Genomic DNA, 17,145 nt, shown 5'->3' on the forward strand with positions numbered 1-17,145 from the left:
GACTGTCTTTTTAAGGGATTTGATCAAGGGCCTTTCTTGCATTCATGGGCATTAAACTCATAACTTTCAGGTCACTACCCAGAATTTTCTGATAATATACTACCATATATGCAATTTACTATTTAATATACTATTTTCTTTACCTGCCTACCATTGACCAGAATGGTGTTTCTACCTAATTTACAACAGAAATGTCAAAGATTGCAACCTTGTCTGTATTTGTTTCCGTTACAGTGTCTCTGCCATGTCCCTGTAAGTGTGTAAAGGCACACTGACCCAGTTTCTGTAAGTGACAGGCCCTTTCCACCTCTGATTCTCGTCTAGTGGTCACAGTGATAACTTGCCAGATGGACTCAGTTTGAGATCCTGCAAAGCCCTTGACCTGGCACTAATGCCACTATCACAGGCCATTCAGCATGAAAATCCCATGGCAGCCATGCTGCCACACTTGGTGTGACACTTCATTAGCCATTAGCCCTCACATTCTGCTCATTACTTGGACGGTAATTGTTTGCTATATAAGCAGTACTTATGAAAGCTGACAGGAGGGCTACGGTAGCTTGATTAACCACTGTTTACAACTGTGGTGAGCAGAAAAACATCTCTGAATGCACAACAAGTCGAATCATGACGCAGATGGGCTACAACACCAGAAGACCACATCGAGTTCCACTCCTGTCAGCCAAGAACGGGATTCTGAGACTACAGTGGGCACAGACTCACCCAAACTGGACAGTTGAAGATTGGAAAAAAAAATCTGATGAATCTCCATTTCTGCTGCAACATGCAGATGGTAGTGTCAGAATTTGGCACCAACAGCATGAATCCATTGACTCAGCCTGCCCTGTATCAATAGCTCTGACTGGTGGTGGTGTAATGGTGTGGGGAATGTATTCTTAGTGCACATTGGGTCCCTTAATACCAATTAAACATCACACCTATTTGTCTATTGTTGCTGACCATGTGTTTTCTGTTATTTCAAAGAACGTGACATTGACTAAAATCACTTAGTTTACGTTGTTGCTCTGTATGCTAGTATGACTTGAACAATACCCTTGTAATATGAGTGTGATTTTGTAATGTTTTCAGAAAAATTGAGCAAATAAAGTCCCCTGTAAGTTTTATGTTAGAAAAAAAGAAATCATTTTAGTACCATTCTGCTTTTAGTAAGATTCCAAATGCACAATTTTGACAAGAACAGAACAAAGGGCTTAGGTAGAGAGTTTCCTTTCTCTGAATTTCAATAGCGACAAAGTGCTTCACGACTTGGTTTTCAGTGTATAAGTGCAGTGGATTGCCTCCTAGTGCCAAAAGTTAATGATAGCTTTATTATCTTGGCTTGCACCCCTGCCTCTCTACACATTGAACAAGTTTCATAATAGTCTTAATGTCAGTGGGCATAACTGATGGTATTTTTCTCTTTACATCCAAATACATTTGAATGAAATATAATGTATAAAAAACACTTATTGTTCTGTGGTTCAGGTTTTAAAGTTTAGGAGTGCTTGAGACTACTATTCAGTTTTACACAAGAATATAAGACACAGATTGTCTTAAAGGAGCAGTCTGGAATTTTTAGAGCCCTCTGCTCACTGTTAGGTGAATTATGTTTACAATTAAAACGCTGACAAGCCTCCTTCTCTCTCCAAACGACCTCACCCGTTCTGTTAAAACCATGCATGCCAAATGAATTGACTAGGAGGAAAAGAGAATTATTTAAGTTATTTGGAAGTTATTTAGCTATTTCACTGGGAGCGAAGCTATTTTCCAGGCCAGAAAAATGTAATGCTGAAATGCCTAAAATGAAAAATGAACATGATACATAGAATGGTGATATTATGAATCACAGTTTACTAAGGTATCTTTTAAAATTTCCTTACTCTTAAATATCCAGAAACCATTAAAAATTTCAAACCGCACCTTTAATGTTTGTTTTACAAAGCTTGCAAAGAGGCTTCGTTGATTATTTATTTTTTAATTGTCAGTTTCGCTTTTGTATAAGAGATCAGTTGATACTAATAGGTCTGATATCAGCACCATAAAAAAAGAAATAATTGAATCAGTGTATCTATTATTCAACTGGAACATATCCAAAGTCATTCATTATTCCTGGCTCAAATGTTCCAAAATCTATGACCCAGTCTTCATTTTGGCTAACAGCCTTAGATTATTGGACGTGATTTTTCAGCTCTTTATTATAAGAGACAGCCTATTTGCAATATTCATTCTCCCTTTGAAGGATCGGGTGTTTACTAGGCTCTAGGCTCCATGGTTGAGTGTTCTGTCTATTACAATACTAAAACTAACTCTATCCTCTGTCTACACTACCATTTTTCTCCTCATAATTGATTTATTCTTTCTTCCTTTTTGCTTTCTGCAGATGTAACAATGAGAATGAGTGGTTCCAGATTCATGAGAACATCATCCGCAAGTCCAGCACCAAATACACTGCACCCAGCACCAACTATGGTATGTTATCCATGTTCTATGGAGGGATAGGATTATAACAATTATAATTATAACAATCATAGTGTTATGTTTAGTATCTCAGTTTAGTCACTCTATGTTTAATCTCTCAGTTAAATAATTTCCTCTTACAAATTAACCTTTCGCTATAGACAGCTACCTAAACCATGAACATTTACTCCTGTAGGTCTGCCTAAAATGGCAAGTGTGGGAGTAGAGGTTTTAGAATTGTGTCAGGGATCTAGAGAATGGCATTGACCATATTTCACTAGTATGTCATCATCCTCAACCACAACATCTCGGAGAATGCAAAATGGTTCAAAGCTGGAAAAGGTGCTTTGATGACTCAGTGTTTCTCCTCCTCGGGTAGTGAGTCAAGGGAGTAAAGTGTTGAGAATCAAAAGTGACAAACTATTTTATAACCTCCTTAAATATATACCTGAGGTACTGTCACTTTACAGAAATGTCACTCTGCAATGAAGATACATTTCCTCCGAAATATTTACTACTACTGTGATAATATTCTGAAGATGTAGTGACAAGAGGATGTAATAATAATAATAATAATAATAATAATAATAAAAAAGCACAGGCTAAAGCAAGTTCAACAAAGTTTTCCAAGGTACCATGACACTCTGGAGTTCACAGTGAGTTCATTTCACATGCTTACATTCGAAGTTAATGGTACTAGCTAGCTAGTTAGCTAGCAAAGCATTTAGCAGCTAAAACAAAGCTCACCAAAACAGTTAGCCACTGCTTGTGTTTGTCGCTAGGTTCAAAAACAATATATGTAAATACTCCAATGTATGCACCAAATGACGTATACTATTTTGGCATTCTATTTACTACACTAGTATGTATTTGGGAATTTAGCCTTTGAGAGATTGAAATGTTAGAATTATAAATCAGAGAATGTGCACTACTGAAACCAGTGTTCCTGCAACACATACTCCACGTACATAGATTTTTACCAGTTTTGCTGATTTTTAAATCTCAAAAAAAAAAAGTGTTTTATTTTTTGTTTTCCACTAAGAATAAGGTATTTCTTAATGTGTGGCATTTTTTTATTTATTAAAAATTTCCAAATCACAGGGATAGCATGATGTAAGATGTAAAGGTGCAGTGCAAAGCGTTTAATAAGACTGCAATTTAACCCAAAATTAATGTTCAATTTACTAAGGCTGTAACAAATAGCACCTGAAACCTCATACAAACTGTACTTTGCAAGAAATAGTCAACTATAGCTTTTTTTAAAAAGGTCAAAACTGAAAAGAAATTGCAAGTTCAATAACTAAGAGACAAATGCCTTATTAGCTGAAGTTCCTTTGTTTAAATGAGCAAGCTTGTGTCAGAAGAAGTGAATGGTTTAGAGGGCATTAATCCCACTGATATGCCATTAGATTCCTTAATGAAAAGACTGCTGCATACAGAATAAGCTACTTCATATAAAAGCATATAATTAAACTATTTCATTTTTATGAGGTCAAATACAGCTTCTATAACATTTATAAAACTGGCAGTGGCACAGAAGTCCTCTTTAATTTGTACTTAAACATCAGAGTACTTAAACTCCCTGTTTAGCCTAGTACACTTATTTCATACATAATGGGCAACATTTTTCATGTAGAATTCAGTCTGAAAACCATAAGCAGTATTTAAACTCGTACCCAAAATGTATTTGCTACTCAAAAACCTAAAAAACTAGAATCGAAAAACTGAATCGAACATTCAGCAGCAGTTGTAGTAGTTGATTACTCACTGAAATAATGGATCAGATAGCTAAATTGAGTGTAACAATACACAAAATTCAAATCGATACATATGATACATTGATGTCTCGATGCAATATAGCATAAATAAACATTGCCTGAATATGTGCCTTAGGTTTCCATTTTCAGTTGATTAAAACATTCAGCATAGTAAAAGTACAATAATTGAGACTTAGTATTGACAAAGTGTTTGTGTGATCGATTCAGACTCTTAGCAGCATAAAATGAAACAAAAGCTGTGCATTAGAATGGAACAAAAGTGTTGACTAGTGTGATTCTCACCCATGTAGGGAGTGTGTCGAAGTGCAATTCCTTTCCCATTCTTTTTTTAGCTAGTTGTGTCAGAGTCACATAACTCTCTGTAGCCCTAGATGTGTTTTTGAATCTTGCATTCTCCATTACCGGATATGAACTTCTCAATCAGTGCTGTGATTTCTTTAGCCCAAATGGAAACAGCGAGGAAAGGGCTTTCTGAATGCAACAAGGACGTGTGTGTGTGTTTTGTTTTTGCCTAGTTTTAGAGACTGATACAGAAGGGTAATGTCTGATATTTTTCTGGTATTAGTGCCAGTGTGTTGTATTCATAGTTGGCAGAATGTAATGTTCTGGTTCACAACTCACTGGCCATCAGCATTGTTCCCTTTCAGCAGACATTAAAGATTTAGGAGAAACCAGGTCCTGCTTACTTATGAGCGAAGCCACTGCTGCTTTTCCCAAGCTAATATGCCAGTAAGCTAGTATTCCAGCATACTGACTCATGAAAAATACCCTGATTTGAGAAAAAGAGAAAGCTACATTTTTAGAGGAGTGTGGGCTTGATTAAGTTTAAGTATCTTATTATAAGCGGTAGTTTATGATGAATATCCTACTTTCTTATACAGTCTGTTGAATGTATTGTTTGATATGCTGACATTTTGAATTGAGAACTTTGTTGTTTTATGTCGAGTAGCTAGCTAATATTTGTAGAGAAAATTATTTAGCTATTTTAACTAATGACTCTACACGAGTCACTAAAACCTTTATTTTTAGCAGCACTTCCACACAAAATATATTACTGTATCACTTAAATTGGGTAAAGCTACAGATGATCATAGAAATTTTGTTATATTTGCAGTTTCCATTTTCAGTGAGGAGAAGGAGCACCAGTCTGACAGCCAAGTGGCTTGCTTTGACATAATCTATTCCAAAAATCAGTTTCCACGACAGGTTGCGAAGCTGATTTGCAATGTTTAGATGTCTTTGAAATTTCCATTCAGGTTATTAACTCACTTTAGACATGTTTTGTTTTTAAAATGAACCATCATTTTTATATTGTTTCTGACTTTACTGCCAGATAATTCAATCAACTCACAACAGAACATTTAATTCAATGTTAGCCATGTTAGATAGTTTGCCCTATCCCTTTAAGGCAAGCAGTTACTCGTCATTAAATGTTTGATAGGATTCTCCAGATTGTGGTATATCTGTATACTATCGCACTATCTTGCTTAAAAATAAATAAGTAAATGTGAGAAAAGTGCTAAAAGGATACATTTTACAAAAATATCCTCTCATTAAACAAGCTAAACCCCATGAATACAAATGAGTGCAAAATTACCAATACATTCAGCTGGGGGCTCACTTGTTTCCAAAAGTGCATAATTCTAATTATTCAGTGCCCTCATATAGCTGGTGCTAAGGCCCTGTGGAGCGAAACCAAACTCTATGTCTCAGCGCAATGTGTTATTGAACAACCACTAGCTCGTAGTTCTCTGGGAACTATGCAAAATGCATAAAAGTTTTACAGCTGTGCAGTTTGATTATCCGAAGCTTTTGGTGTCTTTAACGATTGAAAGCAGCCCTCACTTGGATAATGGACTGAAGCTAGGGTTTGTAAATGAATCATACCCTCTTCAGCTCCCTTAGCTCCAGTCTCATTTTCACATATGGTGTGTCTGACAGATACATTATGTTTTAATCTAACACCCTGAATATTTAGCACTCAAGAGTTGCCACACGAGCATGCAGTTATTCTGAATTACTTGTGACCCATGACCAGTAGTGACATTTAAAAAAAAAACTAGTGTATAATCCTACAGTGACATTGCAACTTATCTATAACATAAATGTATAAATCAGACCTTACACCTTTCCCTCTTATATCTCCTCCTGTATCTACTCTAACACATATACTGGATATTTGCATTGGTTCGTGCCCAAGATGGCACCCACAGTGTTTTGGCTTCTTGTCCTGTCTCTTTTTGTGTATTTTTTTGGTTTTTTTTGATTTCCAGTTCAGATTCAGTATTCAGGGGGCATGCTTCTTAATATCAGGAGTTGTATATTAGGTGTAATATTTGTATATTAGGGTGGTAATTGTGTTGTATAATGTATCATGTTGTGACCAAACACCAAGAAAAATTCCTAATACATGTAAATATATATGGCGAATAAAATTATTCTGATTCTAACTACAAAGTTACATAACTATACAGGCAAATAAAAAGTGTTTCCACTATTATACATGAATTACGCTAGCACTTGTTATGTAAATATAAATGTGCATTAAAATCAGTTTTGACTTATGGCAGCATTTCCAGACTTTGCATTGCACATGCAAATGGAATTGCAAAGTCATTTTATTTTTGGTAGCCAAATGGCAGCATGAGAATAGAGATAGCTGTTACTTTTTCAACATTTCAAAATTGTTTAGAAATTGAAATTGACTTTGCATTTACACTTTAATTTTGGCAGCTATTGTACAATGCTCTGCACTAAAATGCAAATCTAAATACGTATTTTGCAATTGAATTTTAATCATCTCTCCAATTCTGCATGCCTATTATAGAAATGTTTTTGAATGTACATGTTTGAATCAGCGTTTTCTAGTTTGAATTTGTGTGAAGTATATAAAATGCTGCCATATTGGCTCGAGTTGTGAAAGGATGGCATGGTGGTGCAACAGGTAGCATTGCTGCCTCACAACTCAAAGGTCCTTAGTTTGATCCTGAGGTTAGGTTACTATTCTCAGGTTGCGATCTGTGTGGAATTTCAGCATGTTCCATTCATGTTTGTGTGTGTTTTACCTCCGGGTTCTCTGGTTTCCTCCCACTGTCCAGAAATATGAAGGCAGGTGGATTAGCTACTCTAAATTGCCCCTAGGTGAGAATGTGTGAGTGTGTGAATATGGTGAATATGTGTGTGCACGGACTGGCATCCCATGCAGGGTGAATTCTCCTGCCTTGTGCCCAGTGTTCCTGGGATAGACGCCAGATACCAGGATAAACCACTTACTGAAAATGAATGCAAAAACAGGGAGGAGATTAAATTTGTATGAACTGCACAGGAACAGTACACTTGTTATAAATCATAAAATTTTTTAGAAGCTACACTTTTTATATATTTAATATAAGTGGACAGTTCCTGTGTAGTTAGTATGTAGTATTATCAGATTCAGGTATTAATCCATCTGATTTTGTTGGGTAATGCAAATATTGCACGTGAAGAAAAAAAGACACTTCACATATCAAACTTAGGGCCTGTGGGCAAGTTTCATTACTCAACATTTTTACAATATCTAGAATTCACACGAGACCAGCGTAGTGACCACCTGCGATCCGCACTGTAAAGTGCATCTCACAGTGCTGAAATGCTGGTTAAAATCGACAATCTCAGCTGCATTTGATGCAAGACAGACCTGCGGCCAAATTCAGAAATACCTCAGGTGTTTCATAGTGTGATTCAATGATTGACTCCAAATGAAAGAAGAAAAGTTGATGGAGTGCTACTGTATGTGAAACTAAGGACATGTATGACCTTAGCATACAAGATAAATTCCCTGTGAGTTTGTATTAAATATCTTTCTTAACATTATATATTTTTGGTATTTAAAAAAACAGATATAGCCTATATAAGGAGTTGCAGGGCTGTTAATTTTAGAAGACCAGTAGGTCTAATTCAGATAATTATTGTACTAGCCATACATATTGTACTTTTCCATAGTTAAAGCAAAAACCAATGAGTGGAGTACACTTCAAAGTGAAAATGTTCCAATAAAGCAAAAGAAATTAAAAAATAAAACATAGCCTTACACAATATGCAGTTAATTGTAGAATTCATCTCGTCTGAGATATTACATTTAGACTGCTGTTTTTACTCTCTGTCTGTTTCCTTACTGTCTGCCTCACTGTTTTTATCCACAGTTTGACTCGGCATCCTGACATTGGCAAATATGAATGTATTGGTGTAATCAACTATTCTATGTAACAACTAATATATACTGTATTAAAAAATGTTAATTCTACTTTCCGAGCCTAGGTTATTAGTGTTAATTGATAGAATAGATAATAATAACTAGCAAAAATAATAGACTTAGTCCCTTCAAAAGCTCACAAAAATACTGATGTGGCAGAATTTGAGTTTGCTACCCCTGCTTTAAATCATCTTGTCAAGATAGATAGGTAGAGATAGAGACACCTAATACAAAGTAGGACCATAGACCTGCTTCCTTTTTTCCTCAGTCTAGTTTGCAACAAAGAAATCGCTGTGAGAATTTAGAAGACTCTCCTGAGCACCTGAAATGTTTTGAAGCGTCTGAACTGCCATGCTCTTATGTGTGATTACTGTTCTTGTTTCTTCTCCTGCTCAAGCCTCTCATCTCAGTACGCTCTTTTGATCTAAGATTTCAGACTTTCCACAGCACCATAGAAAGTGTGGTTAACCTCTTCCCTCCATTTCTCTCCTTTTCTCTACCTGAGCAGGTTTGATCATCTCCCTGCAGTTGCTCAGGGGAGAGACGGAACAGATCCGTAGGGAGAATCCTATGATCTTCAACCGCAGTGTCGCCATCACACGCAAACTCGGCTTCCCTGATGTCATCATGCCAGGTGAGACCTCTGATTGGTGTGTCATCTTGAGGCTGAGTTGAGTGAAATGAGATTTTAAGCCTAAGAGTTCTATGCATACTTTTGCCCTTTTTTGATACCTAAGTTTAACTTTAAAAAAAAAAACTATTTCAAATAGATGTTTTTATACCAACACAGATAGGACCATGTGACTATTCTGGTGCAGCAGAAAAGCATTCACCCAATCATCCAGAGATTGTTAGTTCGAATTCCAACGATGCTATAACCATTTGTGGCCGGGAGTCCAATAGATCAAAATTGGCCATGCTCTCAGGGAGGGAGGGATGGCATACTCTCTCTCTCCCCTATCAATCACAGTGACACTAGCCAATCATGGGTGGCAGTGAGCTCATGCATGCAGAAGTGGGCGGATAGCGCTTTTGTCTGAGTGTGTTATGCCGTCCCATGATGCAGCATGAGCAGCAGTTTGAAAAAAATGTGTTTGGCTGGCTTCACATGTCTTGGAGGAAGCACATAAGAGTCTTCACCCTCCCTGGATTGGTAGCTGTATGTTGTATGACCTAACTGGTGGATAGGAATTGGCCAAGACTAAATTAGGAGGAAAATCACACACAAAAAAAGAATGTTGCATTCTTATCCAGACAAAATAACAAAACAAAAAAACTTTTTCACTACTAAAGTACAAAGCTACAATTGGATATGAATGTAATTGGCTCTCTTCTAAGTGGCTCTCTCTTAAACACAATATGTAAATTACTGCACATTTCTGAGAATTTCATGAAAGTGACGCCTAATTAAAGAATATTCATAGGAGACAGCATTCAACTATATTGGGGTTCAGTTGAGCTTATTGCATTCCTGAAACATTATTATTTATGATTACTTAATGATAAAACAATGAATGTTAAATACAGTTGCTTGGTCTCACTTGGTTTTATGTTAAAGTTGTAGTAAGCAATTTTGGTGGAATTTAGTCTTGAAACTCAAAATTCAAACAACTAGAACCTTCCATACTGTGTTCCCTCAAATTCCATGCCCCTGAATGCTACTGCAAGAGGCACCTGGCAGGCAAATAGAGATGTGTTCATTTGTTGTTGTGTTTTTTTTTTTGGTCTGTAAATGCTGAGGCACTCGAGATATTATGTTTTTCCTTTCAGCTGTTATTTTATTACCAGCTATCACAATGTCAGGATAACATCTCTGAATATGTTTACAAGATCGCTGACCTCACCTTTAAGTACATTTTGAACAATGCAGTGAAAATGAGTCCATTTTCAGCTATTACAATTGTCAGATTGTAAATTTGAAATATGCAAATGAAACAGACCACAAATAACATAAGCTTATTACTGTCATTATAACAAAAGCCGCAGCATATGATAGAAAAAAAGTGAACTGTATTTAAGGGAAAAGGGAAGAGAGGATGATTATTCTGGGATGCACTCTCTATTCTGGACCCAGTGGTTAAACGGAGATGAACCACATTAAAAAGTGCAATCCCTGTGACTCAGCAGCAAGCCCAGTGGGAAGGCACCTATGCTATTATTAAGTCTAACTTTATTTATACCAGTGTGTGTACTTCAGGATCTCTGACTCACACCATTTGGAGTTGCAGCACACACACAGCCTACTTCCTGCCACAAATCCCCAGATTGAAAAAAGTCCATCTGACAGGAAACCACTATGTGCTGATTGGACCGAGGCACCCTTTTTCCCAAATGTAGGGTCTGCTCCTTTCAAATGGATGTGGATTGATGGGATATGTGTTTCTCTCAATCTATATTCCAGTCAGCTCCCTCAATTATGCATGCCCATCTTCTCAAAATTTTCAATTTGAGCCAGCTAAAGAACTGGCTTTATATTCCTCATCTTTAGCATCTGAAAGATGCCATTTATAATCACAGCCAAGGCTGTGTTTAAATGCAGCATTTTGAAAGTCAATAAATCAGTAAGGCCTGGAGACTCCCTGGAATCATGTGGTATTTATGTGTGCATTTCTAATAGGGGCTTGAAATGAATTGAACTAGAATGCCTGGAATAACCCTGTATATTATGGTAATTGTGAGATTTGTGTTTTATGAGATTGAATGTAGCTGAAATATACACTATATGGCCAAAAGTTTGTGGACACCTGACCATCACACCCATATGTTGGCCTTCCTCAACACTGTTGCCACAAAGTTTGAAGCACACAATTGTCTAGGATGTCTGAGAATGCTCTAGCATTACGAATCCTCTTGTACTGGAACTAAGAGGCTTAAACGTGTTCCAGGATGACAATACCCCTGTGTACAAAGCGAGGTCCATAAAGACATGGTTTGCCAATGTTGGAGTGGAAGATCTCGAGTAGCCTGCGGAGAGCTCTGACCTCAAACCCTCTGAACACTTTTGAGACAGACTGTATGCCAGGCCTCCTCGCCTGACATCAGTGCCTGACCTCACTAATGCTCTTGTGGCTGAATGGGCAAATCCCCACAACTATGCTCTAAAATCTAGTGGAAACCCTTCCCAGTGGAGTGGAAGTTATTGTAACGGCAAAGGTGGACTAAACCTCTAATGCACTGTTCAACAAGCACATATAGTAGGTTTGATTGGTCAGGCGTCCGTATGCTTTTGGCCATATGGTGTACCATGTGGTCCCAAGTTATGATTCTGTTCTGACTGGGAGCAAATCGTGACAAACAATATTAAAATGCACAGTAAGTCTGCCATTAGACTGAAGCTTTTATAATCAGCCAATTAATTTGACATAACCGCCTGTCAGTATTTTTGTTTACACAGTCTGACTCAAGGAAGATAGCAAACTCTAGCAGAAAATGACAAAAGGTAAAGTTAAAAGCGGAAGAGCAATGCTGCAGTCTGAATAATTAGCCTGGTGAGCTGTCAGAACAGTTTCAGTGCACCATGGCAGAGACTCTACAGGTCTATGGAACTGTACTGGAGCAATGAACACCATTCTTTCAAAAAATATTCTCTCAGGTTTTATGTTTTGATGATGGTGCTGGAGAATGCTGTCTAAACCTTGCTCCAAAATTATACACAGGTGTTCAGTGGAGCTGGGATGTGGTGACTGCAAACGCCTTAGTGATTATGATTTACATAATTTTCTTCCTCATCAAGCTATTCAGTAATATTTCATGATCTGTGGCTGGGGGTGGGGTCATCCTGTAAGAGCCCACACCCGTCAAATGTTTGAAATGTATCATCAAAGGTAATCAGTCAGAAGAACGTTGTATTGATTTAGGACACACATCATGTCAGGAAATGTCCCCATGCATCATACCAAAGCCAACATCTAGACATCTAGACAGTTAACATAAGATACACTATTGGAGTCAATAGGATTTTCAGTTATTTTATCTGTATGTCATTGAAAATAATTTTCATATACATTTAAAATACACAATGGAATCTAATCCATTTTATCTGGAGAGATCATCATTTTAATTGTGTCAAAATAAAAGTCTTACCATTAAGTTTCTAATGCATTTACGTCTGAGTCTCCTAATCTAACATAGCTAGCTATTCTTTGCAGAGGAAATTTGCTAGCTAGCTAGTCCACAGTCTATTGATCTGGATTCACAATATATTTACACCTGAGTGTCCCAAGGTAATGTAACATAACTAGCTATTTTTTGGAGAGATAATTTGCTAGATAACTAGTTTATTCCAAACTCTCACGATCTGCATTCACAACATATTTACAAGTGAATCACCAAAACAGATGTAATCTACCATAGCTAGCTAATTTTTGCAGAGAACATTTGTTTGCTAGCATAGTTAATGATATGTTGTGTAATCCTGGACAATACTTACACAATCTAAAGTCTCATAAAGGTTCTAACCCCCATGAAACACCACAACACTTAAACTGATGTTTTGTTGCATTTACTGATCTTTATGGATTTTTTTCCCATTTAATTAAATCATATTTGTGTGTTTTTCTCCTTTCACATTGCCAATTCTTCTCTCTCGGTGCCCTTTAAGAAATGAAGATAGATGATTGTAAGTGTGACACACAAGCCTGAGTTTGTCTCTGCTGCTTTCTTAATCTTAATTTATTAACAGTAGTGCAGTTTTCATATCTAATATTTACGTCGTGTGTTCTTAACTCCATTTTCTTATCTAACCCTGACTCTGTCTGCTGTTAGAGCTTGAATCAGTTGACTTTAATGAGCTGGCAGAAGTTGATCAATTTAAACCAGCCTTGAGTTTGTCATGTCTGTGGAATAAATTGCACGGTTTGAAAATTTACTTTACCCAAACCAAAACTAACATAAAAGCAAATTGGGAGCATTTCAGAGGTGTTATAATGAATAAAACAGGGTGGGGCATGCCATTTAGAGGAAATCTACAATGGAATGGAATTCCTGAAGTAGATTACTTTTTAATAACAGCACACCCTGAATTGTTTTAATCCTCTTTTACCAAAACAACTTGCCAGTGCTAACATTTACAAAAAAAATATATTAAAGAAGGTTATACATTTCATCCATTTATAGTTACATTTAGTTGTGGAAGGTCTGTGAAACTTACACTGTAATTACTTTTACACTGTAATTGCTTTAAACAGTCGGCCCCTTACCAGCCTCTCATTTTTCTCCCTCTTGAAGCTAATAAGACAAAAGTGCAGCTTATCATGTTAATGGGAAACTACAAAGCCTCTCATCCTGAAGACTTCTTAAAACTTAATGTTAAAGCTTTACTTCTAACTGTTACGAAGCACTGACTCTAGAAACTCCTTCTATACTTTTAAATAATCCTTGCCTAAAATACAATAAAATTTGTCCCCTCACCAAAAACTTCACAAAATCAGAAATTACACATGTTTTTCAATTCATTTATGTAGTTTATGAGCCATTTATGAGTCCACCATAGAAGTCCCTGTGTAAGTTGCATTAGAACAGGCACATTAATGTAAACTATTGTTAGAGCTGTTGTTATAGAAAATTAATCAACGCCTTCTGATTATCAGAGTTGAGAATTCAACAGTGCTGTTAGAAAACCCTGTTACAAAAACAGTGAACTGACAGTGAATTCCCAGGGGAAAATAGTGGGCAAAGATCTAGATGTTAATTCACACATCCTAAATCTCACATTTGTTAGCCACAAAAACATTGCCACAAGATATTAAATTAAGGTCACAACATTGTAATGTATGTCAATTATTAATCGTACTTGTATTATAAAATTTTCAAGTTTTTTTTTTTTTTTAAATCCAAAGCACTTCTAAACTACTGTGTGAAGCTGCAAGCTGGTTAGTGCTGGTTAGTTGGTTATGTGGGCACATTATCTTAAAATGAGAGTGCAAATGAACCAAAACATGGACAGAACTTTATTAATTTAAAAACTATGAGTAACAAATTACCAGCATATAAAAATTCTGTGCATGTCTTAAGAATGTATGGCGTCAAAGAATGTATCTCGAGGCCAGGTTAAACTAAATGAACTTTTAAAAAACTTTTAAGAATGCCTGCTCATGATATTTGCACATTAGCAGATACACATTAGAAGTTGGTGATAAACAAATCTGGATAAATAAATTAAAATATATATAAAAAAGAAAAGAATCATTATATGTTTCTAAATAATATGAGTAAAATAAACAAATGCCATGTGGTGTCAAACTTGCATATAAGCCCATATTAATTCATTCATAATTGCCTTCTAAATATTAATGTACAGTAATGTATGTATGTATGTATTTATGTACATATGTATGTTTCAATTCCATGCAGATACCATAAATATTGGGATGGCTGCACAATTTTGATTCTGTAAATCCTTACACCCCTATTTCCTGTAGATTTGTTTTTCTATACCATGGTTGGATGGTTGGACCAGGGTCCTGTCAATGGTGCAAGCATGCTGTGGAGATGATAGGAGACGAATGTATGAAGATATTTGCACTAGATTTACATTTCTCCCCATGTTTCTCCTACATTGCTGAGCTATTTTCCTTCATCATCTTTCATTTTGATGCATGGGAATTGTTGGGGAGAGTGGAATACATGGCTGAGCTGTCTGAGCAGAGAGCTTTGCATGGATTTGATAGACCGGAATCTCAGCAAACCAGTGAAGGAGAGAGTCTAATACAGTACAAAAGCACTGGAAACGGAGCATGAACCCCATCTTACACACACACACGCACACACACACACACACACACACACTCTCTCTCTCTCAGCCAGTCTGTGCTTCCAGATAACATTTTATCATGAGCTATTCTGTCAGTGGAGCAGACAAACGGATGGAAGTTTTTTCACACTGTCTTCCATTTTTTCCCATCATTTTCTGTTCTAGACTCCTCTCCCATGTGCTCCTCCTGTGTGTTTGTTAGCAGCACTGCAGTGCTGTTTTCTTTCAAGCTTATCAGAATTAGCGTTTATAAGATGAGATGTAAGCATTTGTCAGGTCCGGACACCTGCAGACATCGCATGTGGTATTTGTTTGGTAGAAACACACCGTGATTACAGCGTTGCACAGCAATTTCAAACAGCAAGTGTTTTGGTTGTTGGACTTGGCAGTGTAGTTGTGACTGACGTGTTCGCTGCAGACAAAACAACAGGTGGTGCATTACAATGTGTTGAAAAAGCTTTGGAGTTTCTTGTTTCCTGAATTCATACACATTACTTTTGCAGATATGGATGGATCCTTCATTGAATGACATAGGCTTTAACTGATCCAGACATGCTAAAGCAGAACATGCCACATGGTATTCACATAATATTCAGCTTTTAATACAGTTTAACTAGGTATATAACCGATTACATTATTCAGAATGAACAGATAATGTGTTCTAAACAGATACAAATACAGACACAAATAGGAGGTGTACTATTCCTTTTTAATGATTTTTTTAGGGCATCTGTTTGAGACTAGTGGTGTACAACAGTATTGGGACCTCCTGGGATTCAATAAAAAAATTAAGCGAGCGTGAAGTTTTACTTTCTTGCGAGCTGAGCAGTCAGATATAAAGCTCTCTGGGACAGACAACATTTGTTAGAACATAGCACAGGCAGGTACAAACATAATGAAGTCGAGTGATGTAGCTGAGGTCAGAGGAACGGTCAGAGCCAGAATTCACACACCATGCTGACAATACTGGCATTTCTACTGCTGCTGTTTCTTCTAATGTTTTCCAGTGTTTCCAGGGGAATAATGGTAGGGTTCGTATTTCAATGGTTTAGGCCACACCTACTTTAGGTTTAAATCAGAATACAGATACGGATATTTGGAGCACTAAACATATACAGATATGATAGTAACAATGCATTACACACCTAAGTCTAACAAATGGTAGTCAAAGGTACTCAGGCCTCTTTTTTTCCCATTCAGTGTTGTTAGAGTCCATGATGTGGTTAAAACACAAACAGAAATGCCAGTTATCATTGTTTCTCATCCAACAAGAAACCAAAAAACTTGCAAATAATAGGGGAATATAGGGTAAAGAAACAAAAAACATGTGAAACTGTGAAACAAAAAACTTTGAGAGGGAAAGATTGAAAACGCATGCACACAAGTTAGCATTGCAGATTCATACAAAGCACAAAGAAAGCAAAAACTTTCAACACCTTAGTGGATTCTATACATCTAGGAATTGATTGTACTAAATATACTAAACGTGGCTAATGGAAGTACAGGATGTCATTTGAGACTTGAATTTTTGTGAGGTGAGAAGTAATCTTCATTTCAGTGTTATTTGGCCTTTCATAGTTATCTATACTCATGTGCAATACATATAAACCCTCATATAATGAATAATATATTCATTTAATGAAGAGAGGCATCATTAAAAACAGTTTGGGTATTATTTCAGAAAAAGTAGAAGTAAAAACAAATGCCCAGATGTTCTAAACTTCCATTACTACTACATTTCTTTTATTTCTATTTACATTACTGTCATCTCAAAGTCTTGTACCAAAATAAAAAATTTTTTCCCCTAAATCTAATTCTGAGTTCACTTGGTAACACAGTGCTGGACCAACACGAAACCAAATGCAAATTGCTCAGGGCATTCTGACGGCTAGGAGAACACACTGGTGCAGAGACCGTGGGCCGATGGG

At 36.7% G+C, this 17,145-nt stretch overlaps 1 protein-coding gene across 8 annotated transcripts in view; it reads left to right on the top strand.

The window, feature by feature from the left end:
• The window catches only part of dock3 (dedicator of cytokinesis 3), a 234,638-nt gene that overhangs the window by 172,604 nt on the left and 44,889 nt on the right, over positions 1 to 17,145 (top strand). For 6 of the 8 annotated variants that reach the window (XM_034314016.2, XM_034314015.2, XM_034314022.2 and 3 more), the window contains 3 exons: positions 2,381 to 2,469; positions 8,975 to 9,100; positions 13,067 to 13,084. In XM_034314016.2, the coding sequence (XP_034169907.1) occupies positions 2,381 to 2,469; positions 8,975 to 9,100; positions 13,067 to 13,084 (233 nt within the window). The remainder of the gene's footprint in view (positions 1 to 2,380; positions 2,470 to 8,974; positions 9,101 to 13,066; positions 13,085 to 17,145) is intronic. The other 2 variants (XM_034314017.2, XM_034314021.2) reach the window with 1 other exon arrangement.

Source organism: Pangasianodon hypophthalmus, chromosome 20 (assembly GCF_027358585.1).
Source record: "Pangasianodon hypophthalmus isolate fPanHyp1 chromosome 20, fPanHyp1.pri, whole genome shotgun sequence".
Taxonomy (NCBI): domain Eukaryota; kingdom Metazoa; phylum Chordata; class Actinopteri; order Siluriformes; family Pangasiidae; genus Pangasianodon; species Pangasianodon hypophthalmus.